This window comes from Eubalaena glacialis, chromosome 19, assembly GCF_028564815.1.
Source record: "Eubalaena glacialis isolate mEubGla1 chromosome 19, mEubGla1.1.hap2.+ XY, whole genome shotgun sequence".
NCBI lineage: Eukaryota > Metazoa > Chordata > Mammalia > Artiodactyla > Balaenidae > Eubalaena > Eubalaena glacialis.
In genome coordinates, this window is record NC_083734.1 from 53946767 (window position 1) to 53973088 (window position 26322).

Here is a 26322-nt window from a genome sequence, read left to right on the forward strand (position 1 = left end):
GGCTTTATTCCTAAGATCGCCATCCAAATGTTTTAGGTTTTCATCCATTTGCGTGTCTCCAGGAAAACCACCTGGGCAGCATTGGGGCACCCACCCCAGCGGGCCTGGCTCAGGATATAACGGGTGACCGAGTGGGTGGGGGCCCTCCAGAGTGGGAGAGCCTCGTGCAGGGTTTGCTCATTGTCACCAGTTAACATGGGGTGTGAGCCAGTGGCTCCAGGCCCAAAAATAGACCTTGGATCTCAGGGTGCAGTTTGCCCCATTCTCTACAGATGAAGAGACATTCACAGCTCTCTCCCTCTCCTCACCTGTTTGGACACCCCTGTGGCCATTCCCAGGGGTGGGAAAAGCTCAATCTCTGACATTTGGGACCCAGATTCAAACCCAGCTCCTCCCTGTGAGCTGGGACAGTTACTCAGTTTCTGCACTTCTATTTCTTGCTGTGGGGAGATGCTTTCATTTCTCTTGGGCGTATACTTAGGAGTACAGTTGCTGGGTCATATGGTAGATCTACATTTACCATCTTATAAAACTTCCAAACAGTTTTCCAGAGCATCTGCGCCTTTTCGCATCCCCACCAGCAGCATGTGAGGGTTCCGATGTCCCCACATCCTCACCAAGTCTTGTCATTGCCTGTCTTTTTCATTGTAGCCATCCTAGTGGGTATGAAGTGGTATCTTCATTTTGCATTTCCCTGATGAGTGTTGGTGTTGAACATCTTTTTATGGGCTTTATTAGCCATACATAAATCTTCTTTGGTGATGTGTTTATTTCAACCTTTTGCCTATTTTTATAAATTTATTTATTTATTTTTGGCTGCATTGGGTCTTCGTTGCTGTGCGTGGGCTTTTTCTAGATTCTGTTGAGCGGGGGCTACTCTTCATTGTGGTGCGCGGGCTTCTCATTGCAGTGGCTTCTCTTGCTGTGGAGCACGGGCTCTAGGCGCGTGGGCTTCAGTAAATGCAGCATGAGGGCTCAGTAGTTGTGGCACACGGGCTTTGTTGCTCCGCGGCATGTGAGATCTTCCCGGACCAGGGCTCGAACCGGTGTCCCCTGCATTGGCAGGCGGATTCTTAACCACTGCACCTCCACGGAAGTCCCTGCCCATTTTTAAATTGGATTGTTTGTCTTCTTCTTATTGTAAGAGCTGTTTATACAAACTGATTCAAGTCTTTTGTTGGATATGTGGTTTGCAGGTATTTCCTTCCCGTCCTTATGTTTTCACTTATTAACGATGTCTTTTGAAGTGCAGAGGTTTTTAATACTGATGATGCCACACTTATCAATTTCTTGTATTGCTTGTGCTTTTGGTGTTGTATCTAAGAATCTTTGCCTAACCTGAAGTCATGAAGATACAGTTCTGTTTCCTTCCAAGCGTCTATAGTTTTAGACCTTACCTTAAGGTCTATGATCACTTTAATTTCTGTATATGGTATATAATTTTGTATATGATGAGATAAGGGTGTAAATTCATCTTTTTTGCATGTGGATATCCAACTGTCCCAGGAACATTTGTTGAAAAGGAACAAAAAAATGACTTTTCCCCCATTGAATTGCTGTGGCACTTTTGTTGAAAATCTCAACCATTGTGTTTAATGCCCCAGCTTTCTCTTTCTCTCTCCTCTTGCTCATCGTGGTGGTTGGCAGACTGGTAGAATATGATGTTAACCACATTTCCACATGTATAACTGCACCATCATAGTTACCAAGAGCCAGCGGCTATGTGACCATTGGTCAAAGACAAGATGGTCTACCCGAGGGGCAGCTGCCACCTGCCAGCTGTGTGATTTGGGTCAAGTTTCTTAATTGCTCCCTGCCTCAGTTTCCCCACCCGTGAACCAGGGGTGCTAATAACTCCTTACCTCAACGGTTACTGTAAAAAAGATAAGCGGAGGGCAGCCCACGCAGTTAACATTAGTTGTTCCGTTGATGCAGTGGTGTTTCTGATGACCAGCATTACTTTGGGCTAAAATTGCTCACCCTGGCTCCGCACATCCTAAAATAAAAGAAGGGAAGGGATACCCACACAGTTGAGGGCGCTCCGTACAGACTGCAGTGCCTAGGAAGCAGCTCCCATAGCCCACAAATCTGGCCGTTTTTGACATCAGCTGCAAGTGATACTCTTTTTTGGGGTGAATGCACCTTCTTTAGGAAGGCCTGGTGGAGCACGTGTCCCTGACTGATGGCAAAGAGATGTGAAAAAAGAAATACCACTAGCTTAACCTCCTCTCTGGTTTGCACTGAATTCTAGTACAAACCTGCACGTCAGCACACTCACCCACACACACCTCCCCCCCACACACACACACACCCCTTTCCTGGCAGGCTCCTCCTCCTTCACCGCTTCCTCCTTTCATTTGTAAGTAGCTCCCTCCAGAGGGCCAGACATTTGCATCACCCCCACCTGAACCCCAACTTGTCTCCTAAGGTGGGGTCTTAACCCCGGCACTGTTGACCTTTGGAGCCTGGTCCCTGTTTGTCGTGGGGCCGTCCTGTGCATCTCAGGACGTTTTGCAGCACCCCTCCTCCTTCCAGTTGTGACAACCAAAACTGTCTCCAGACATGGCCACATGTCCCCCTGGGAAGCAAAACCACACCCCACTGAGAACAGCTGCCCTGCCGAGTCTCATTAAAGGCGTGTGAGACAGAGATCGGGAGCCGGAGAACAGGCCCTCGTGGGCGGGTGTCAGGAGAGTGATCTGGAGGGACACGTCCCCCAGCCTGTCCTGCACTCAGAGCCCCATGTGCCTTGGCTCCAGGGCCTCACTGTCCTCGGAACGCTCCGGGCAGCGCTGTGCATCTTCCTGCCCTGTGGGCTGGCCGTGAAACGGCCGTAGCACCTGTGGCTCCTCGGCCCTGGTGCCCTTGAACCTCCACTCTTGGTTCACACCGCCTTCTCTCCGAAGCCGTGTCTGCAAAGGGCCCCGACACGAAAGGAAACGTGGAGAGAGCCCCTCGGCGGAGCCCCAGTCCCGACGACGAAGCCTTGCTTTTGAGGCAGAAGCACAAATTGCTACACGTCCGAGAGAGAGGAGACCTGCCCCTGCGGAGAAGACAGGACCTCCGGCAGTGGAAGAGCTGGCTGCCCCGGCGCTTGGCCGAGGAGCTGAAGGCAGAGCAGCAGAAGGCCCCAGACCAGCGAGTCCGAGGCCTGGAGAGGCTGTACTTAGCACATCTGTTGGGGGGGAGGCGGTGGCGGGCAGACTGGCCGAGGACCATGAACCTGACTCAGAGGGCTCGACCCAGCGAGGAGCCGCCGGGTCGCCCAGGGCCGAGGGGAAGCACACAATGGCCGTGCGGCAAGAGAAGGGACACAGGGAAGAGCTGGTCCGACGGCAGCCCTGGTGCACCACGTCCCGGAGAATAGCGGTGACCCAGGAGAGGCAGGGAGCCTCCAGAACCACGGGCCTGAGTCCTCGCCCCCTGAGCCCAGCAGAGAGGAGTAAAGGAAAACACGCGCCTTCAGCGAAGACTGGCGGGGGCCACCGTCCCGTTGACCCTGGGCTGAGAAGAGGGACAGAACTTGGGAAAGCTCTTGGCTGCTGTAGGGGAGATCAAATGCCTGGAGGAATGGGAGACAGAAACAGCCCAGGACAGCAGGAGGCAGCTGGGGAAGCGAACGGCTTGTCTTCAAGGCCCGAAAAACCACTGTTTGGATCAGAGCCCCGAGGGCAAAGCCGACGACCTGGAACAGCTGTGGCCAGTCGGCTCGACCTGCAGAAGGGGGGCCTGACCGCTGGCAAAGCTCTGTGACAAGAGCAGGTGGCAGGGAGAGCTGGAGTTTGCCTCTGAAGGGTTGTTCGATACCAACCGGAAGCTGAAAAAACACCTGAACTTGCACCTGGATCTCAAGCCCGGGATGGATCAGAGCCCCAGTGAAGAACAGGGCTTTGAGGAGACGCAGGCATGGAGAAGGGAGAGCCAGAGAAAGAGGAATGGAAGAGATGCAGAGATGGACATGGTGCCCACCGGGGAGCCCGCGAGTCCAGCGGGGGGTGGACGCCCACCTGACGCCGTCCAGAACCAGCTTGAAAAAGTTACCAAGCAAGCTCAAGAACCAAAAATCCCATAGGATGGCCAAGTGCGTGGTTAAGAATGACAGTAAACCGTGGTCTCCCGAGGCAGGGACGTCTGTCGATGAAGAGAACCTGCTCTCGTGCAGCCCTGAATCCAGACAGGAGCCGCCCCAGCCGGACGCGCTGGCGCAGGGCTCCCTTCAGCTTCACCCGCAAGAACAGGCAGACAGAGGTGGCTTGACGGCATCAAGGCAGAAGCAGGAAATGCAGGTAGAGCAGAGAAGACCAAAGCAGCTGGACTCACTCAAGCAAATCAGACACCCCAAGATGAGCTTGGAGGCTGACCTCCAGACGGAGCTGGAAGATGGGAGGAGGGCACAGAGGCCAGCTTCTCTGGCTCGTCGGAAGCCTGACTCCCCTCCAGACCAGGAGAAGAAAGGAGGGTATGACCACAGCCCCACTTCCCCCTCGGCCAGCATCGTCGGCGATGACAGGCACAGTCAGATGATCCGTGACCTTCAACAGCAAATTCTAGAGCAAAACAAGTTACACAAGCAGTTTCTTGAAGAAACCAGGAAACGCTTGTGAGAGTTTCAGAAAATATGTTAAAAACGAGAGTCCCGCCCCTGGTAAATACATCACTGATAACTGAGCGTTCTGCCAGAACTGGCACCCAAGTCTGTGCGATTGTATTTGCGTCATCTGCTCAGAAACCTGTAGCCTCTTTAAAATGGGCCATCAGTCATCCTTCCATCCTTTGGGGCGAATTCCTCTGCAGGAATCGTACTTATTGCCAATCTTGCCTTTAAAACGAAGTCCAGTTCAGGAAGACTCCTTAACACGAACGTGTGGGGCGCGCTAGGGGGGTCTGGCCATTGTAGCACGAAGGTGTGTCCCGGAGCTGAGGCTGTTTTCACGTGCCACAGCACAGGTGGAAACACCAGGTACATTTAAGTGCTTCAGATGTTTTGGCGAAATAAACAGTGGACTTTGAGGGGCATCCAAGGTCAGACGGGCACAGTTTCAAAAGATACATCATTTGTTGCTTAGCCAGTGGCTGAGACGTTAATGGAGAGATTTAACAAAAATCTTTTAGTCTTTCAAACCAACATCATTTAATAGGACATCAGTAACATTCTTATAACTTTAATATTAGGAGGGAGGGAGAAAGGAGGGGGAGAGGGAGGGAAAGAAGGGGGTGGAAGCAAGAGGAAGAAAGAGGAAAGAGAGAAAGAAAGGGGAAGTGGTTCCCAGCAACTCAGCCCTATAGACTCCTTCTGGGGCTGGCAGTGGTGGGGGAACCAGGGTGTCTGGTAGGTTCCCTACCCTCCAGCTTTACCTCTGACCCAAAAGCCTTGGCAGTCGTGGAGACCCTACACTGGGTGGGGTTTTATCTGCCTGTTGCATACTTAGGGGTTGGAATGGGGGTGGACAAACCTTTTCTGCAAAGAGCCGATAGTAAACATTTTAGGCTTTACTGGCTATACGGTCTCTGGCAACTACTCTACGCCTGCTTTTGCAGCTGGAAGGCAGCCACAGACAACACATAAATGAATGGGTGTGACCGAGTTCCAGTAAGACTTTATTTACAAAAATAGGTGGTAGGCAGGCTTTGGCCCTTGGGCCAGAGCTAACTGACCCCTGGACTTAGCATATGAAGGAGAGGTTCCCTCCCTCCCTCCCTCCCTCCCAAGGACCTCAGATGCACTGGGTGGGATAAATCCTCTTCATTCATGATATGTTGGCATCATTGGGCCATCAATGGCCTTTTTATCTTATGTATGTTTGGCATCATAGCCCAGCCATGTCAAAGTGACCAACAGAGTGAAGGCAGGGTCTGCCGCGACCCCAGCCCGTCCATATATAGACAATATAATGAACAACTGTGAGCCCACCACCCAAACCCAAGATCTGGAATATTTGCTGAAAACCAGCTTTATCTCTGTGCTACTTCCCTCTTCTCTACGCTGTTCCTCCTTAGCTGTATCGTACACGCGCGCTGAACTTGGGAGTTGTCCCTGCACTTCACTACAACCCGAACACAACCTGTATTGTTTAGTTTTACTTCTGCTTGAACCCTATAAAAAGGATATTATATCATGTGTGGTCTTTTGGAAGAGTTTTTGGACCCAGCATAGTTAGTTCATTCGTGTCACACGCAGGTGTCATTTTTGCCACAGCGTCATAGCATGTGACCCTCTGAGCCTTCTTTCCATAGCTGCTTCTGTTTTGTGCCAGTTCCCAAAAAGTGAACTGCATCCCTAATGCATTTGGATCAAAAGGCCTGGCATCAAAAAGTGCTTTGGGAATGTTTGAACACCACAGCTGGGATGTAGGTGTGGGAAAGGTCCCATCCCTCCTTTTCCTCCCATTTTCACCTTTTTTTTTTTTTGTCCCTAGAAAATGTTGACCTGATATTATACTGTTTTTCCTGAATGCGACCATTTGTATGGAGCAGTAATGGCATCCCACAAGGTGTTTTTTGTTTGTTTGTTTGTTTTTCAGTTTTGTTTTAAAATCAATAGCTTGAGTGAGGAACCTTCCACAATCTCACATCTCCATCATGTGAGTCTCCGTTGTCTGTGGCTTTTCCATTTTAGGTGGAGAAAATGTTTGATCCCAGCCCCGTTTCTCTCACCTGCTTCCGGAATACCATGGGTCAGGGCTGCAGAGCTGCTCAACAATTTGGTCTGAGCCCAACGTGAATAAGAAAAAAGTCCTGGGGCCAAGAGAGCTTTGTCACTCCCAGACCAAATGAGGATTCCCTGCGGGGAGGGGCGCTGGCCTTTAGTGGGTGCTCAGCTGGACCTCCCATCTGTCGCTATTGGATCACCTCGGTCTGAGGGTGGAGGGGTTGCCGTGGGATCACTGGGTTTAAAGCCGTGGCCACGATGGGACCCAGACACTGAGTAATGAGATCCTCGTGACTCGGGCTGGAAGCCGCAGTCTAATGAAGGGGCAAGCCTGCCTTTAAGTGCCTTATTTTTGTTTCTACTTTCAAAGGTCGTGTTTGTGGCCCGTGTGTTCTAGGTGAGGAATTGTCCCTTCTTGGCCACACTTGAGCTAAAAGTAGGTGTGGGGGTTGGGCAGTGAGACCTGGCAGAGGGTGACTCAATTCTGCCTGGACGGTCACTCCCACACTGTCCCCTGGCAGCTGGATGAGACACCCTGCCCTTTCCCACCTGTCCTGCAGAAGGCTGAAGGGGGGCGGGCCAGGGTACCCCCTTCCCCAGGTCAGTGACGTGGGTAATGAAACAGCCCTCCAGGACTACCCCCGCCTGCCCGCCCGCAAAAAGAGCTGACCCTCCAGTGATTCCCGATGGAGATGTCACCAGTAACTTCCATCTCTCAGTGGTATCCAGGGGATGGGCTGGGATCCCAGAAGACACTGCCTTCACTCCCTGTCGGTCACTTTGACATGACTGGACTCTGGTGCCCAGGGCCCTGGGACAGCGCCACCTGGAAGGGTTCCGCCCAGTACTGCCAGGGGCCATTGGGGACCCCGACACGGTGGCTCCTCCTAAAGGGTCCTCCCCCAGCGGCCTTCCCCACGCGTCCTCCCTCCCTCCCTCATGGGCTCTTCCTCTCTGAAACTGTATCTTCTAGAACTTTCCCCTGGTTTTGTGATTCATCCCCCCACTTTCGGGGGCAGCTACCGTGTTCCTGTTTCACTCTGTGTTGTCAGGTCACTTCCTTGCAGCCCAGCCAGTGAGTCCTCCCCAGACGGCAGCCACTAGGGAAGGCCTCCGTGGCCGGCCTGCTGGTGGACAGGCCCTCCGTTTGCCCAAGGGATCCACAGGCGGAAGACGGCGCCGGTGGTGCCTGCTGCGAGGTCCGCTGTCCACAGGCAGGTGCGGGCCAGCAGTGACCGACAAGGACCAGGACACTTCGGAAGCAGGGACAGAAGTTCTCCCTCGACAATGTGACTGCTCCAGCCCTGGAGGGGCCGGTGGGCACCCTCGGCTTGGATGTGACCCTGCGTTCCATGTGTGCTGCTCTGAGGGTCCTTATGCCTGTCCCCTCCCCTGCCCAGCCAGGTGCGAGGTTGTAGTGTGTATGAGAACATCCAGAATCTCAGAAATGTAAAATAATGGGAAAATAGGTTTTTCAAGTTGGGGTGGAGGGCAGGGGACCCTCTTTCAGGCCATGAGATGCGGGCAGCTTCTTGCCTCCACGTGATGGAGACATGATGGAGAGCTGATGGCGGAGCGCAGCCCACCCTCGTCCTGGCTGGAGACGGGAGGCTAGGTGGACTGCACACCCCACACCACCCGCTCCAAGGGGCAGCTGGGCTGCCACCTGGGCTCTTACTTGCTAAGCTAACGAGGACTAGCCGAGGAGAGGGGGCATGAACCACCCAGCCTGCGCACCCAGCTTCCCTCCACACTGGCAGCTGGGAGGGTGGCTCTGGGATTCCAGCCTTTCCATCGCTGCTCCTGGCTCCTGGGAAATGCCGTGGATTGGAGTCGGCCCACAGACCACATGCCTCAACGTCCCACGCCAGGGCCACTGCTGCTGCTCTGTCCATGCGGACGGGGGCCTGAGCCACAGGCCCAGCACTCGAGTGTTCAGTCCCCAAAATGAGGCAGCCTGGAAGGGGAGACCTGCCCGAGGTCACGGCCCACCAGCAGCAACGTGAGGACAGGACCCTTGTCTGCTGCCCCTCACTTCCTAGCTGTCCGTCCAGCCCCTTCCTCAGCCTGTGGGTGGGGAGGGATCCTCTCAGCATCTCTCCCTGCCCCCCACCGCCCCCCGCCCCCCCTGGTCCTGCTCCTGCCCCCGCTCCGGGCTCCAGGCTTGGGCTTGCAGGACTGAGCTTGGCTTCTTCTCGGGGTCTTGGCGGAGAAAGTGCAGAGCAGCAGTTCCCTCCACAAAGCCGCACTGTTCTCAGCAAATCCTCCCAGGAGCGGGATGCATTTTTTTCAAATGATTCAGCAGCACGTGAATGGGAAGGGCCCGAGCCCAAGGCTTCGGAGACCGTGACCAAGGCCTCTGGCATGAGATCCTGCTGGGCCCGCAGGGAAAAGGGAGGAAAGGTGGCAGAGCTTGAGTCAGGGGTCCTATCTGGGTCCTGGGGGGTCGGGAGGCCAGCTTGGAAGCTGGGCAGTGAGTGCTGCAGCTTCTCTCTGCATCACCAAGGCGCTTTTAGAGATGTTTCCCTCCTGCTCCCAAGGGGAGCCAAAGCAAAGGGACAGGAAATGGAGATGGGAGAGCTGGTCTCCATGGAGACGGGGCATCCAGTGGACAACGGCTCACGTGTATGTGCTAGAATCTTGAACAGCACTGGGCAGGCCTGGCAGATCCCCAGGTACCGGGCTCATGGGCAGCGTGGACCAGGGCTGGGGCTGTACTGCTATTTCCTGTTGTCTGTCCTGCACCCGTCACTCTCCCTGCCCCACCCTCAACTCCTGAAAAAACACATCTGCTCTGAGCAGTTGTCATTCCAGGCGTTTTTGACCCTGGCCTGAGTCACGCTGGCCAAGTCTTGCCCTCACACTGGACACCACAGCCCTGCCATGGACATCTGTTGGCTCCTGGGGTTGGGGAGGTTTGGGGGACCTGGGGGTGGGTCTGGTCTCTCACAGCTGCTACAGGGATAGAAGAAGCCCTCGGTTCCCTGCAGCATCACAGGGCTGTTTTTAATTACTTCATTTCCCTGAAAGCAGGGAATTTGGAGGAGGTCTGCTCCACCCCTGGCTGAACAGGGCCTGGCATTGAGGCCAGGGAAGGCAGAGCTGAGTGCTTGGGGAGAGCCCCCAGGGCCATGTCCGCCATGGGGCACCTGGAAAGGTGAGGACTGGGTGCACACTGAGGCCAGAGGGGCAGGTGGGGCTGGATGCTCCCACGGCCTTCTGGGCACCAGGCCAGCGCTGACGCCATGCATTCCTTGTGACATCTCCCAGGCTGCTCGGCCACATCCCGTTTCCACGTGCCTGTTCTGTAGGGAGGGGCGTGGCCCCGAAACCTGGGGAGTCCAAGCGGTCTGCAGTCCATGTGAACACGACCCTCTTTCTAAATCATCATCCACCCGCCCCCTGCCCCTGTAGCTGGTGCGGTCTGCCCCCCACCCCAAAGAAGCAGATGCAGCCCATTGCAAAGGCTCACAGTGTCTTTACCATGCTCCCCACAGCCCACTGAGATGGTTTAGTTACTTGTAAGCAGTTAGGGATCCCTCAGTAATCCAGAGCAGGGCTCTGAAAAATATGATCACTTCATTACAGCTTTCATGGGGCAGAGCAGCAGACTGTGTGTCTGGGGTGTAGATGCAGGAAGCGGGGCACCCCTCATTTTCTGACTCTACCCTTCAGGGTTAGTGGTGGCTGGGATGGAGGCATCTCAGTCCAGTCCACCCTCCACTGGGACTTGGGGCAAGTTCATCAAAATTCAAAGGTTAAGGGGCCTCCGCCAGGTCAACCAGCCATACAGTGTCACTGTGTCCACCCTAAAGGGACAAGAGACCCTCTTCCCAAGAGGCAGCCTCGGGATGTAGCTGCAGGCATTAAGCGAGGACTTTGGTAGCTCTGTGATTTGAGGGTGTAGATGTCTACCCTCACGGCGCCCCTTCTCTGGAGAGTGTAGACAAGAGTGTGGAACCCTCCAGCCCTCCCCAAGTACCCCAGCAGTGCAGAGCACACCTGGAGAGCTGGGGGTCCGAAGCCTGGCCTGGAGTAAGTGGGGGCTGGATCTCGTCTGGGACAAAATCGTTGCTTTCTGAATTCCTCTGAAATGGTTGGCGTGTAGTTTTTCCCAGAGACAAGGAAATGGACCAAGTGATCCTCTACTCTCAAACCAGGGCTCGCATTCCAGGCACAGCAGCAGAGGGGCCCCCACCCACTCTTGATTGGGGCCAGTAGGGTCTTTGGCAAATGCGCCGGCCAGTCGACAGCCCCTGACCTCTCCCGCACAGTGGGTGGCTTTGAGACCGTGTGCCCCTCACCGGAGGGACCACTGGGCATTTTCCATGAGGCCGTGAGCAGGGCGGTGAGGTCCGTGTTAATGCCTGTCTCACTGGGCGCCCCTTCCAGATCGGAGCTGGAGGCTGCAGTAGGCGGGCGGGGAGGTGACGGTGGCCTCTGCTGATGCTGAGCCTCCCTCGCCACCCTGAGTCAGCGCATACACGTAAGGCTCAGATGGTTCAGGGTTTTGACCTTGTATTTAGACGGATGTTTTTCCGAATCCTGGAGATTCCCGCACCTGTTGCAGGCAGACCCGTGATTTTTCCCTGAGCCAGAAGCTCTGCCTGGGCAGGCTCTGGGATCTGGGGATTCTGGGGTGTTGAGTGTGTTGGTGCAAGGCCGTGAATGTCTAAAAGTCAGAGTCCTGACATCCCCAGTTTTACCGTGCTCTGGGGTCGGGAGCCCATGCCGAGCAGCGTAGCCCCATTGGGAAAGGTCCTACAGGATACATTCGTACGTGTAGCATATGGCATTCCTCTGGAGAGAAGTTGGGCCTGTGGTAAGACAGTCAAGATAATTCAGTTTATTTCAGTGTGAAATAAATGAACTTCTGACAGGCAGTTCTCTTTCAGGGCCCGGCTCCCCGTAGACTATGTCCTTGGCTTGTTCTTAATCTCCATTGCTTCCCCGATAAGGTCTGCAGACACATGAGGACTGAGATGTTGGCGGGGTGTGGGCGAGACTTGAATCGGCCTGGGCTGGTCGAGTGTGCTGCTCCTCTGGACCAGCCCTGGCCACAGGGTGTGCTGGGGACACCCAAGGTTTCCTGCCAGCCTCCTCCCCGTCCCCTCCCCCCAGGGCAGTGGCACAGTCTGGCCTCCGTTGGTTTTGCCTGGGCTGTCGTCATCTCTCGGAGTCTGAACATAGCCTGTGTTCTTTGGATCGTCGTCCGCAACCTTGACTTTCCACCCACCCCGTTCTTTTCCATCCCAGATCTGGCTGGGCGGACTAGGGATTGTTTTTGCAGGCTCCTAGCGGGGGGAAGTGACGTCATGTGGTGTCCACAGCCCGAGGGGTGGGGGCGGGGGCTCTGCGGTTGCTTGTGCTTTGAATTAAGTCCACGACTGTGCATTCCAGTAGCCAACATCTGGCAGTGAATTCATCAGCCAGTGTATCACCCTTGATCTCAAACCCAGATGTTGTGTTAATGGCAGAAGAGAAAGAAGAAAAAATCTGAGCAGCCCAGGGAGAGGCCATCATTTTTGCATCCAAAGCGGTTAGAACAGGAATCTTCATGAAGACTCTCCCTCCTACTGCTGCCTCTCGTTCCCCAGGGGCAGGATGGGGGAGCAGAGCTGCTCACTCACGGGAGGGGGGGACAGGACCTAGGCTGATCCCCCACGCCAGCGCCAAACACCAGGCCCAGCATGCAGTAGGTGTTTGGTAAACATGAGTCCATGCCTCCATTTTAACTTCTTCCCAGATTCTTTGGGTCTCTTTGCTTCTCCCCAGCCCTGTCCTTTAAATGGCCTGGGACTCAGAGAGGCCCATCCCTCACTTGGAGTGGCCTCCAGTCTGGAGCTCACGGTTATGTCCATTGCGCTAGGTGCAGGAAACATATTTCTGGAAAGCTCTTCTTGCCTCCTTCTCTGTCCGCCACTGGCAGTTGGAAAGAGTGTGCTTCTTGGTTTTCCTATCCATCATCTATCTTCCTGCCCGGGTTGGATCTCCTCGAAGGCAGGGACTGTTACTGAAGACCTTCCCACACCTTACCCCTTTTGCCCTTCGGGCAACAGGAGGGGGCCCATGCTTTTCGGATTTATACTTAAAAGGCAGTCCAACTCGGAACTCTGAGCTTGGCATGGAAAACAGTCCCCACTCTGGCTCATGCCGGGGGCAGAAAGCTGAGGGTCGGGATGTCCGCAGCCGAGTTGACTGGGGTCCACTGTGCTGCTGCCCCGCCTGCCCTCCCTCCCTTGTGGGGCCCCTCAGGTCTCCTATCTGTAACTTGCCTGTGGGAGCCTTTGGCTGTGATCAATTCAGCTGCCAATGCTTTGCCTGTGTCCCCCCACCCCACCCCATGCAGAGTGGTGCTGAGCCCAGATGGTACCTGCTGCCCTGAGCAGCTCAGCGCTGTGGCTCCCTCGCACCTACGTGGACAGGTGTGTGCCCAGCATCTCTCTTTCATGGTCGGAGGGTGTTGACACTTCGGGGAAGGTTTCCATAGAACTGGGCTTTCTTTTCTCTCTTGCTTCACTTTCTTTCCTTCCATTTCTCTTTTTTTTTTTTTTAATTTTTATTTGTTTATTCATTTATTTTTAGCTGCATTGGGTCTTCGTTGCTGCGCGCGGGCTTCCTCTATTTGTGGTGAGCAGGGCCTGCTCTTCGATGCAGTGCACGGGCTTCCCACTGCAGTGGCTTCTCTTGTTGCGGAGCACGGGCTCTAGGCGCGCGGGCTTCAGCAGTTGTGGCACATGGGCTCGGTAGTTGTGGCGCATGGGCTTAGTTGCTCCACAGCATGTGGGATCTTCCCAGACAAGGGATCAAACCTGTGTCTCCTGCATTGGCAGGTGGATTCTTAACCACTGCGCCACCAGGGAAGTCCCCCCATTCTCTTTCATTTTGTAAAACGTTGAGATTCCCACCCAGAATTCAAAGACCCTGAAGAATCTGAATTCCTGTGCTGCGTGGACGAGCCCAGTTGGAGATCCTCCCCACCCCACCCACCACCTCCCTGCAGGCAGCCCAGGGGCCAGTGAACATTCTAGTCTTAACTCTGGACCCTGGATTCAACCAATCTCTTCTTTTCTGACAAATTTTAAAAGGCAAGTGTGTGGTCTGTAACCCCAAAGCAGGTGCATCAGGAAGCTGCATCAGACCCAGACCCAGGATCCTCACCGCCCAGAGTGGGCTCCCCAGGCCTGAACGTGGTGCAGCTCTCCTTACCCCTCACCCCCCGAATGCAAGAATTCGCACCATTCTTCTCCGAGGTGCTGTTTTTGTTCTGTCCTGAGCTACACGTGCATCGTGTGTCAGGCACCGCGTCACGTGCCCCCCATCTTGTAGTCTTCCCACACCTTGATGGTGTGCAGATACTGGCGGCGGTGTCTCCGTTTCCGATGTGAGCAGCTGAGTCCCAGGGAGGTCAGGGAACTTCCCTGAGGCTACACAGCAGGGAGGGGCTACAGCAGGATGGAGCCCCTCTGCTGCCCCCTTTCAATTAAGAACTCAGACTGCCTGGGAGCCTTAGGAGCTTTTATAAGAGGAAAATGCATGGACCTTGATGTGTGGAATGGAATGGAGTCTCTTGGCTGTTTGGGAGTAGTTTTTGCTTATTTTCTTTTTTTTTAATTTTTTTATTTTATTGAAGTATAGTTGATTTACAATGTTGTTAATTTCTGCTGTACAGCAAAGTGATTCAGTTATACATATATATATATATATATTCTTTTTCATATTCTTTTCCATTATGATTTATCACAGGATGTGGAATATACTTCCCTGTGCTCTACAGTAGGACCTTGTTGTTTATCCATCCTGTATGTAATAGTTTGCATCTGCTAATCCCAACCTCCCAATCCCTCCCCACCTCCCCCTTGGCAACCACAAGTCTGTTCTCAATGTCTGTGAGTCTGTTTCTGTTTCATAGATAAGTTCATTTGTGTCGTATTTTAGATTCCACATATAAGTGATATCATATGGTATTTGTCTTTCTCTTTCTGACTTACTTCGCTTAGTATGATCATCTCTAGGTCTATCCATGTTGCTGCCAATGGCATTACTTCATTCTTTTTTATGGCTGAGTAGTACTCCATTGTATATATGTACCACATCTTCTTTATCCATTCATCTGTCGATGGACATTGAGATTGTTTCCATGTCTTGGCTATTGTGAATAGTGCTACCATGAAGATAAGGGTGCTTTTATCGTTTTTTTTTTTTTTTGGCTGCATTGGGTCTTTGTTGCTGCACGTGGGCTTTTCTCTAGTTTCAGCTAGTGGGGGCTTCTCTTCGTTGTGGTGCATGGGCTTCTCATTGGGTGGCTTCTCTTGTTGCAGAGCACGGGCTCTAGGCACGCAGGCTTCAGTAGTTGTGGCACTCAGGCTCAGTAGTTGTGGCTCACGGGCTCTAGCGCACAGGCTCAGTAGTTGCGGCACATGGGTTTAGTTGCTCCATGGCATGTGGGATCTTCCCGGACCAGGGCTCGAACCCGTGTCCCCTGCATTGACAGGCGGATTCTTAACCACTGTGCCACCAGGGAAGCCCAGGGGTGCTTGTATCTTTTTGAATTATGGTTTTCTCCGGATATATGCCCAGGAGTGGGATTGCTCAATCATATGGCAACTCTATTTTTAGTTTTTTGAGGAACCTCCATACTGTTTTCCATAGTGGCTGCACCAATTTACATTCCCACCAACAGTGTAAGGGGGTTCCCTTTTCTCCACACCCTCTCCAGCATTTGTTATTTGTAGACTTTTTAATGATGGCCGTTCTGACTGATGTGCAGTGGTACCTCATTGTAGTTTTGACTTTTTGCTTATTTTCTAATGGCCAGCAGTGTGTTTATTGAACACCTATAATGCAGTAAGCATTGTGCAGGGTGCTGGACCTCTGAAAAGCAGTGCCAAAAAGTTCCAGAAAGCATGCAGAATTAGGTGTACCATAGTAAAATCTGGCAGCATTGCTCCTTTTAGAACTGTTATCTCCTTTGGATGTTCCTGGTTCATTTGATATCATGAGCTGAGGATGATGCTGCGGAATAGCACACTTATGACAGGACTAATCTGATGTTTACTGATTCGCACAAACACTTTTTTGTGCAGCATTGCAATAAGGTATAGATGAGGCAGGTCGTAAGAGGGACCAAGACAAACCTAACCTGTGCTGCCATCCAGGTATCTCAGGGTCAGCTCAGCAAATAGTGAGCCCTAACTGTTCTGTGGTTAGAACGTAGCTTCTGTCTGTTAGAAGCTCCCAGGGCCCTGAGCAGACGGGTACAGATGTTTACAGCAGAGTGGATGAGAGATGTGGAATATACCAAGTGCTACAGGAGGACAGGATTTCCCAGAGGGAAGATGGGGAAGGGCTATTTCAGCTGGGTCTTGAATGGAAGTTCTCCAGGCAGAGAGAGAGGGAGATGGCATTCAAGGCAGAAGAAACTTGCCTGTCTAGAGGTATGGACACCCCTGGGCAGGTTCAGATTCAGGGAGTATTATGGACTGGTGGAACAGTAAGAGTGGGAGGCCACCACGGCAGCCGAAATAGTCCCTGGCTGGCACCAGGTTGCAAAGGGTCTTCTGTTTTAGATGAGGGCAGTGGGCGGCCGAAAAAGATGTTTGAACTGAACGGGATGTGACTGAGAAAAGATAACACGTGCTGGGGAGGGAGGATGGGTGGGGGTTGGGAGGAGACACTGGGATCAGGTTGACCAGCTACCAAGGGCAAGGCCCTCTGTTCTAGGGTGGCATTTCCTAGATGTGGCTTTGTAGGTTGGGGCCTGGCTCAGCCTGGAAAACAGGAACCTGTGGCCTCGGCCAGTCATGACTCAGCGCCGACAGAAGAAAAAATAAGGATGGGTTTGGGCCTGGGTGGGGTGCTGGGGCTGTGGCGTGGGGCTCTGGTGCCAGGCTGGGATCCAGAGAGCATTTCAGGGGTCCAGGGAGATGGGGCACAGATGGGGATCCGCGTGCCTGGGCCTCCCTGCTCTATGGGAGAAGACAGCCCTGCCTGGGGGCTCTGAGATTCCAGCCGCCCACTGGGGAGTGGAGGTGGGAGGCTCCTCTGAGCCTGTCTGCTCCTTGTTTCTTTATTTTGCTCACAGCCACACTCACGTGACCCTCATCCAGCGTGACCCTGAACAGCCGAATCTTGGAGGGCAAAGCTTTAAAAGCCATTAAAACAGGCCGTGCCACCAGCGGATAAGCCTCGAAATGAAAAAAGGGAGGGCTCTGCCCACGTGACAGGGTGAACTGCTGACCCCGCGCCCCGTCAGGTTATGGGTTGGAGCAGAGTCCTGGCTTAATTGCTAGTAGGAAACCCTGGGGTGCATGGCCCTCGAGCAGCCTCAGGCCCCAGGGAACATTCTGGAACCTTCCCAGCCTGACCTCTTCCCCTCTCCTTCATCTCGTGTCACGTTCCAGGATCATCCTTCTTTCTGTTCGGCCTTTGTCCTCGGCATCTGTCCCTCATGTCTGCTAGAGATGCTCCTGAATGTCTCCTCCCCCCATTCAACGGTTAAAATGTTCAACCTTCCTCTGCCGTGCCTCTGATAGAATATGTGTTATTACAGAGAATCATCCCTGCGACATCTCTCAGGGACACGTTGAGGACAGATTAGGAGGCTGACAAGATAGACCTTTTAGATGGAAGACCCCCAACCTAAATATGATGGGGCCCCTCGTAGGTAGGTAACTCCCCCTCTGCCTTCAGCCCAAGAGAGCCTGATTGCCAGTAGGCTATGGGGGGGTGGGGACTCTACCATCCTTAACTGCGTGATGAGGATTGCAGACCAGTCAGTGTGCTTTTCTGCTTCCCCAGCCACAGACACATACACATGGGGGAGAAGGAAGAAAAGCCCCAGAGCACTCAAGCATGACATCAACAGCAAGCTGTTGTTCAAATCAGTGACGGCCCCAACAGCCCCCTGTCGTGAGGGACGAGAGCTTCTGCTCTGGGGCCCTGTCGACCGAGGGCTCTAGCTTCACTCCTGGTCTTCCCCCTCGGGATGGAGTCCGATGCTGTACCCAGGGCTGGGATCATCTTGCCCCTCACCTCCCACCTCCCTGCTGCCCCTTGCCCCCTCCTTAGAGCCAGGACAGTCTTTCGGGGACTCTGCTCACCTCTCTGTCTTTGTTTTGCAGTGATCAGGGCCAAAGCCGTCAGTGAGAAGGAGGTGGACTCTGGGAATGACATCTACGGCAACCCCATCAAGCGGATTCAGTATGAGATCAAGCAAATAAAGGTAATGGTGACTGTCCCTGGGTTGCTCCATCGCGTAGAGCTGCGGGAGATTTGGGAGCAGGGCCGGGGACCAGGCGGGGCTGTCCCACCATCTCAGTGCACCACTGGGTCCCTAGAACTCGGTCCAGCCACCTGTGAGGCAGACAGCTAGGAGCAAGGGCATCAAGCCACAAGGGGATCTGATTTTCCTTAATCTGTAAATGCTGAGAAGTCTTGTGGGCATGGTATGTTCCCATCAGCTAGGTTATTTCAGAAATGTGTTGTCTTCATTTTGATGAATATAAATCAGTGGCAGAGCCTCAGCCTTAAGTTACCAAGTTCACAGCATCTGTGGAACGGTCTGTGAGTGCCTCTTCACCTCTCCATGGCGGGTTCAGAGGCAGCGGGAACTTGGCTGTTGCCTCTGGGAGCCCACGACCAACGTGAGAGCAGATGACCTAATTCCCCCAAACTGCGGGTGGACTCTAGTCTTGCTTGGTTAGCTTTATGTTCTAAGAGGAGGGGGGATTTGGAGAGAGGAGGACTCCTGTGGACAGGTGTGCTGGGACAGCTTCCTGAGAGAGGGGAGTTGAGGAAGAAAGGACATGGCAGCCTGGCCAGTGACGGAGAAGATGCTTCGCCGGGGGAGGGGAGGGACGGGAGGCATTGGGGGCTGCAGACCGAGGGGGCGGTGGCATTTGTTAGGTTTTCAGAATGGTGGTTGTGTTCAAGGTCATATGGCAAGGAGCCCGTATTTGGGAGGGAGGGAGAGAGGGGAGGACTTGGGGGGGAGGTTGGGAAGACAGGACCAGTGCTGATGGAAGGTTATTGTTGTTGACAATAACTAACTTGGTCTATAAGAGGGAAGAAGATTCTAGGCTCCAGCTGGAGGGACAGCTTTTCGACCTGGTTAGTAGTTGTGGCCATCCATATTTAATTTTGTTACAAAAATAAAAAATAGAACATAAATGTTACCAGAAGGTCAAAGAAATGCTTAATCATTGTGTCTATGTCATTTAAAGAGGCGACCCAGTGTCTCAGTGCCTACATCTCTATTTATGAAGCAGGAAGGACGGTTATCTCTGCTCTCACCACTCATTGAGGGGTCGTGAAAAGGCAGGTGTTGACAGCAAGGAAGCACTTTCAGCCCTTTGGTGACAGACGTCATTTATAACCTTTCTTGGCATGGGTTGGGGTGTAGCTCTTGCAAAGCCGGTTCATCGTGACATTGGAATGACCAGGTTCCATTTGAGTTTGCTCGTTGAAACTCTTCCCCCCAAAACCAAACAACGCTATTAATCTCGGTTTAGCCACAGCAAGAGTTCTGATGCGGTTCGTGTGGAATCGTGGAGCCCGCGTGTCTGTGATCTACAGCTGTGTTTAGCCTCCTCTGTTGTGTGGTCCTGGCGCATGCGTGTGCTCCCCTTTCCATTACCCCCACCCCCGCTCACCCGGCTTCCAGCAGCCTGCACCCCCAAAACTGGGGTGGAGGGCAGTTCTCAGTCCACACTCAGGCCCCCGCCTGCCACTGTCCCCGATGGGGCCGCAGGAGCTCCCTGGCTGTGGCTTTCTCACTTCCTGCCCGGGCACTGGAACAACGCACCCCTTCACCTGGGCAGCAGGTCTGTTCCCAAGAGGCTGTAAGAAAATCACAAGTTGAAAAGTCAAACTCCACTTGCCCAGGGAGTTACATCCTAATTGAGAGGTGCCTCTCCGCTCTGGTCCCCGTCAAGTAGCCAGTGCTTAAAATTCCTGGAAATACACAAAAGTGGTGATCCTCCGTGATGGGTTAGAATCACCTGGAGATACATAAGCCCCTCCCCAGGGGTTCTGAGATGGCCTCACAGGTGGTAGGGAGAGGAGGTGTATTATCTGAGGCGGGTCCCTCTGGATGACAGTCTCATGCCCAGCCTGGTGACAACTGCCACACTAAGCAGTAAATCAGAGTGACTCCAGGGAATCCTGTGCATTAGGAATGGTCGTCTTCTAATCTGTCTCACTGGTACATCTCCATCCCCTTTTCCATGTTGGCAGTACCACGGGTGCAGGTTGGGGCGCCCCGCCGTGTTCGGGATGGGAACGTGGCTGTGCCACCCAATTCGTTTACATTCCTCATCCTCCTCTTTCCAGATGTTCAAGGGACCTGACAAGGACATAGAGTTTATCTACACGGCCCCCTCCTCCGCAGTGTGCGGGGTCTCGCTGGACATTGGAGGAAAGAAGGAGTATCTCATTGCAGGTGTGTATGTGGATATGGGCATGGAACATTCTTAGAGACCGTCCAGGGGCGGGGAGGCGGGGTGGCTCGAAGTGGAATAGAGCCCTGACGTTACGCACAGTGCTATTCAGAAGTCTCGGGGATTCCCTGCCTAATTCCCATCAGAGAATTAGTGAATTTTGTCCTGTCCTCGGCATTCCCCTTGTTAGAATAGTGGAACCAATGTGACTTGATGGGAAGGAACAAAGTAAACCTGTATTCATAGGAAATTTGAGGTCAGGTGGACGCAAAGAGGTGAGATGCTGGAAGTGCTCAAGCCTGGACAGGAGGCGGGGAAGGAGAGTTGAAACCTCATTTTAAATCTCTTGATATTATTATGCTGTCTACTCACCAGCTGCTTTGTTCATCGTATCCCTCTTTTTTTATTGTGATAAAATATATATAACATAAAATTTACCATTTTAGCCATTTTTAGGTGTACAGTTCAGGGGCATGAAGCATGTTCACATTGTTGTACAACCATCGCCGTCCGTCTCCAGAACGTTCATCTTCCCAAACTGAAGCTCCATGCCTGTTAAACTCCCCCTCGCCCCAGCCCTGGCAATCTCCATTCTGCTTTCTGTCTCGGTGAATCTGACTCCTCTAGGGACCTCATAAAAGTGGAATCCTACCGCGTTTGCCCTTTTGTGATGGGCTGATTTCACTGAGCATCATGTTCTCAAGGGTCAGCCATGTTGCAGCAAATGTCAGAATTTCCTCCTTTTTTAAGGCTGAATAATACTCCGTTGTATGGATAGACCACATTTTGTTTATCATTGCATCTCTTTTAAAAATTATATTCTTTCATTCTTACATAAAATGATTTCCCTTTACTTCTTTCTACTGCCTCCTCTGCCCATCCACCTAGGCTTCACCCCCAGAGTCCAGAGCAGGTGTCCTCACAATCAGCACTATTGACATTTGAGACCAGATCATTCTTTGTTGGGGGGCTTTTCCTGTGCATGTAGGATATTTAGCTACATCCCTGGCTTCTACCCACTAATTGCTGTAACATCCTCCCCCGCCCCCGTCGTGGGGTCTCCGACATCACCAAATGTTCCCGGGGCGGGGGCAGAATCACCCCGAGTTGAGACCCCCCCCCCGGTCTAACAGAACCTCCAGTGATGCCGTAAATGCTGTATGCCCGTGCTGTCCGGTATGGCCGCCATGAACCACACGTGGTTGCTGAGCACTTGAGCTGTGGCTGGTGCAACTGAGGGGCTGCGGCTTTCATTTTACTTCATTGCAATTGATTTAAATGTAAATGTGAACAGCCATCTGCAGCTGGTGGCCCCTATTCTGGCCGGTGCTGTCTGGGTCAGCTAAGGAAACTCACTGTCCGCTTCTAGGGAAAGTAGGAGTCAGATCACAAACTTAAGAAAAAAGAAGAGACAGGACACCTCCCCGAGACCGACATCCTATTTTGTTCCCCAAATCCCAATTTAATCATAAAATTAATTCCAAATCCAAATCTCCATGATTTGGGGGATTTTCTTCCATCCAGGTTATTTCACATATTTCAACACATGTTTAGCAGGTGCCCACTAGGTGCCTAGCTCTGTGCTCGGCATGGCAGGAGGTTCAGGAGGAGAGATCCTGGGACCCTGCTGTCAGGAAGCCCATGTTCCCACCCGGGGGGGGACAGGAGAAAAAGAAAGTAAGATAAGTTTCACATGTGGGGAAATGTGAATAGTGAGTGAATGCTTAAAAGGTACAAAGAGGCAGAGACCCTAGCAGATGCCAGGACCCAGAAGATGTAGCGTCGGGAGAAGGTGCTGACCTTGGCCGTACAAGGGCGGTGCTGCAGGGAGGGAGGTGCAGCGGGGCCAAGGAGGCTTCTGGAATCTCTCCTTGGACAAGTACCTCCCTCCCTTCTACAAAATACTCACATCCAGCACCTGCTTCCGTGAGTTTCTTTGTCAATACCTCAAGACTTTTTTCCCTCTCCTTGGGGATAATGGGAGATTTTTTTCCTTCCTTTATAGGCCCTTCTGAACTTCCTAAATGTTTTATTTTGAGCACCTATTATTTTTTAACATCTTTCTTGAGATATTATTCACATAGCATACAATTCACCCATTTAAAGTGTATAATTCAAGGGTCTGGGTGTATTTACAGAGGTGTGCAACCATCAGCACAGTCAAAAAGAAACCCTATACCTTTTAGCTATTACCTTCCTAACCCCCATTCTCCCCTGACCCCAGCTCGTAGCAACCACTAAATCTTTCTGTCTCTGTAGATTTCTTTACTCTGGACTTTCTTATGAATGGAATCATGTAACATATGGTCCTTTGTGTCTAGCTTCTTTCAGCATAATGTTTTTTAAAGTTTTTAATGTTTTTAATGTTTTGTTCATGTTGTAACATGTATCAGAACTTCACTCCTTTTTATGGCCGAATAATATTCCACTGGATGGATGTACTGCATTTTGCCTATCCATTCAGCATTTCGCCTATCCATTCAGCATTTCATTGGGGTTGTTTCTGCCTTTTGTCTATTATGAGCAATGCTGCTCTGAACATGTGTGTGCAAGTTTTTGCCTGGACGTGTGTTTTCATTTCTCTTGGGTAGATACTTAGGAGTGGAACTGCCGGACCTATGGTGACTCTGTGTTTCACCATTTGAGGAACTGACAGACTGTTTTACAAAACAGCTGCACCATTTCACATTTGCAGTATCTACTGGTTTCACAATAGGAAAGATGATATCAAATGGAGAGAAGCAGATGAGGACAAAATCGCAATGCAGAGAGCTGACAACCTGACTGTGACATCACAGTAGCACAGGAAATGGCACTGGCGGAGACACACCTGGTTCAGGGACCTTATTGCCCTAGCAAATCAAAGGCTTCTAATTTTCTGTGTCCTTTTTTTGTCCTTGTCTCTAACACCCTTTAAAATGAGAGCCTCAGCCGTCCTGCTGGGTCTCCACACTGCCCTCTAAGGGCTGTCTGGCCAAACTGCAGAGCTGCCGAAGCCCTTATTCAAGGAGGGAGAGCCTGCATCCTGTCGCGGGCGGCTCCTGGTGGAAAAGCGACCTCAGTGTGGGCTAGGACCTGCTTCCAGACATGCCCAGCTGAATCCTTACCCATGCTGAGGCTCTGTCTTAAAGGCCTCTACATCAGGCTTCACCAGCTCCCTGTTAATAGAAATAGGAGTGCCCTTTTCCTGGAGCTGACGTTCTCCAAATGCTTTCCATGTGGGTTCCATTTAATCCTCACTACCCCCTATTATGATCCCCATTTTACAGATGAGGAAAACTGAGGAGTAGAGGATGGAGCCATGTTACCAGGTCCCGTGGTGTGTGCCTGAACCCACTTTCACTTTCAAGCCGATCGTTAAACTTTGGTTGATGTCATGGTGGTAGCTTGAAATTGGCCAGAGGGGGAGTATTTACACCACAGAATTAGGGCAAATGCTACACACCAGAGCTTTTCCTCCCAGGAGAGCTGCTGGTCAGGCGTTTCTCAGCACACCCCTGACAGCGTCACACTGCTGGGGAGTGGTGCAGTGGTGCAGCCAGAATTTACACCCTGGTCCGCCTGACCCCTGGGTTTGTTACACTCTGCTTCTTCCATCATTGGTCCAGGTTTAGAAGTCTCACTGCCCCAATGCCTAACCCAGCAGTCCTCCACATGCACTGCTCATTGGAATTCCACAGGGATTTTGCAAAAATCCTGATGCCCAGGCGGCACCCCAGACCAATTCAAGCAGAATCTCCAGGGGTGGGGCCCCGGCATCAGCATTTGTAAAGCTCCCTAGGAGAGTCCAGTGTGCAGCCAGGACTGAGAACCTGCCCTCCTCTGGGTCAAGGCAGACCTTTTGTTCCAGAGGTGCCAAATAGCCAGTCTGCACACACTCAGGAGAGCTGAGCCCCAGCAGCCATGGTTGGTCACCTCCCTCGAGGTCAGTAGCCTCTGGACATTATTTCATCTCCTGGGGCCCTTCTCAGTCAGTCAGACCTGCCTCTTGCCCTGAGATTCTGAGGAGCGGGGCACCGCCCTTTATTCCACGAGATGGGTGGTCCAGACCATGGGGCTCTTTGGCCGGATCCTGGGGCAGGACGGGGAGATGGCTTATGTCCAGCAGTCAGGAGCCCCAGCAGTGTCTCCGCGGAGCGTGGGGCTTGGGTCCTGTCCCGTTCCGCTTACCCCAAGAGTGCAAGGAAACCGCAGGGCTGCTTAGCAGGTGGGTCCAGGACAAGAGTGGAGGTCCACGTGGTGGCCGCGTGGTGATTGTTTTGCTGGTGGTTGCTTTTATTTCTTTTGGGGGATGTGGAGGGAAAATCAGCTGTGCTCAGACCCTTTTCGGAGAGGGAAAGACTTCATGTCCAAAGGGAGCATTGTGAGTCAAATGCAGAAAGCCTCATAATTTCAAGTCACTCGTGATAACATTGATATTTTTCCCATGTGGAAGCTCAACCATTCATATGTGCTATTTAACATGTAACATGTATGTGACCTGTGCTGCTCCTACCACAGGCCCTTTCAATTGTCCCCAGGCTGAATGAGAAGACAGTTACACAAGTAATTGCCACACACATTTCAGAAGCTTGCTACACATGAAACCATCCAAATTGTAGCTCCACTTATAATAAAAATTAAAAACACTTGAAGAGGAATTCACGTGGTAACTGTGTGCCTATCATCTTGACTACCTCACATTTAGTATTGGAAGCAAGCAAGTGACATGGGACACATTTTAGTTCCCTAACTGGCCGTGGAACATAAGATTAATAAAAGGCACTTCCACTGACGGCTGACTCACCCCATTACAGAGGGACCTCTCTAATCTGACTTCCTTCCCTGGCTCAGCGAGACAGCTCGGGAACAAATCTGGTGTTTAATTTCTAAAGAACAGACTCTAGATCTTGTTTTCCTGGAGTCGGAATGGGCTAACCAAGAATCACGGGGCACAGTAAACCACTCAGCCAGCGCTGGCTGCAGCCCCACGAGCGACCACATAGCCTGGGGCAGCCCACCTCCTCCTGGGCTGATGACTCAAATTCACATGTTGAGTTGGCTCCGTGAGACGCTTGTGTTCAGGAACTGTTATGGAATCGGCCCTGTAATTTTCTTCTACAGTCCTCTCCTCCGGAAGGAAAAATAAACATACAACCCTCAGTTACAAATTTTAATTAATTCCTGTTTTTCTGTAGCCAAGAAAGACTTCGCTTTTTTTCCAAGGCAGACAGATGCTCACGTGCCCAACCAAGTCTTAATTACCTCTGCTGAAAGGGGTCGCCTTTTAACATTCTGAGATGCTACACCATTTACACGTGACAGTTAAAGCTCATGTGAGCCCAGTAACTGGGACCACTGAAACTATACAATTTCCATTTCATCTCCACGCCCTGCCTTTGTCCGTTCTCTGTGGAAGTTTGAATTGGTGGTGAAAAGATTAAAGAGGAAGACAGCAAGAAAAAGATAATGAAGCACATTGTTAGAACAGATACCCACGGCATTGTCAGCAAACATTTATTGAGCCGTTACTATGTGCAAGGAACTATGCATAAAAAAGGATTAAGATACAACCCTTACCCTTCATGTTTATGAGCTGGTTAAGGAACAAGATACATAAGAAAGGCAAAGAACAATGTGAAGTGGGATATTGGTGCCAGTCACGTGACGCAGTGGAAGTTGCTACAGAAGTCTGGAGGGAGGGGCTAGAATGAGTACTCAGCCTGCCTCTGATGAATGACCAGGCTGGGCAAGGTAGTAAATGCCAGAAGAAACCAGGCTGTGGGAAGGAGTTACTTGCCATCTGTCCATTTTGCTCCTCATCTATTCTGAACTCATAGAAAATAGCTACAGGCCTAGAAAAAAAAAATAGCTATTTTTGAAGTTTAAGGCCACCCAGACGTATATTTTTTTAGTTATTAGGATCAGAATGAATGCTACAGTAGTCATTCTGCTCCTTGATCCTTTTCTTTACCTGGAATGTCATACAACTCTAAACAGATAACAAGGAAAAATAGAGCTCCTGAAGGTAAGAGGAGTGTTTAAAGAAGAAGTAAGAGCATGAGAATTCATACCTGGGGACTGCTTCCTGCCACCTGCCCAGCAAAGGATGGGCAGGTGGCAAAGGATGTCACTGGTGCCGCTCGCAGCCTCAGGCAGCCCATCTCATCTTTCCCCTGGCAATAGATTTCTGTTTCACTTCCTCCCGACGGGGCACAGTTGACGACAAGCTGCATCAGCGCTTCGCTGAGTTAT

At 52.0% G+C, this 26322-nt stretch overlaps 2 protein-coding genes across 2 annotated transcripts in view; both read left to right on the forward strand.

Moving 5' to 3' along the window:
• TIMP2 (TIMP metallopeptidase inhibitor 2) overlaps positions 1-26322 on the forward strand; it is a 49883-nt gene that overhangs the window by 17941 nt on the left and 5620 nt on the right. The window contains exons 2-3 of the mRNA XM_061174770.1: positions 17773-17873; positions 19982-20090. Of these exons, the coding sequence (XP_061030753.1) occupies positions 17773-17873; positions 19982-20090 (210 nt within the window). The remainder of the gene's footprint in view (positions 1-17772; positions 17874-19981; positions 20091-26322) is intronic.
• Positions 2894-4625, forward strand: CEP295NL (CEP295 N-terminal like; the record flags this gene model as incomplete). Its single annotated transcript, XM_061176276.1, is given in 4 exon segments — positions 2894-3187; positions 3190-3489; positions 3491-3991; positions 3993-4625. Coding segments are annotated over 4 exon segments (1728 nt in total), but the record flags the coding sequence as incomplete, so codon positions are not given.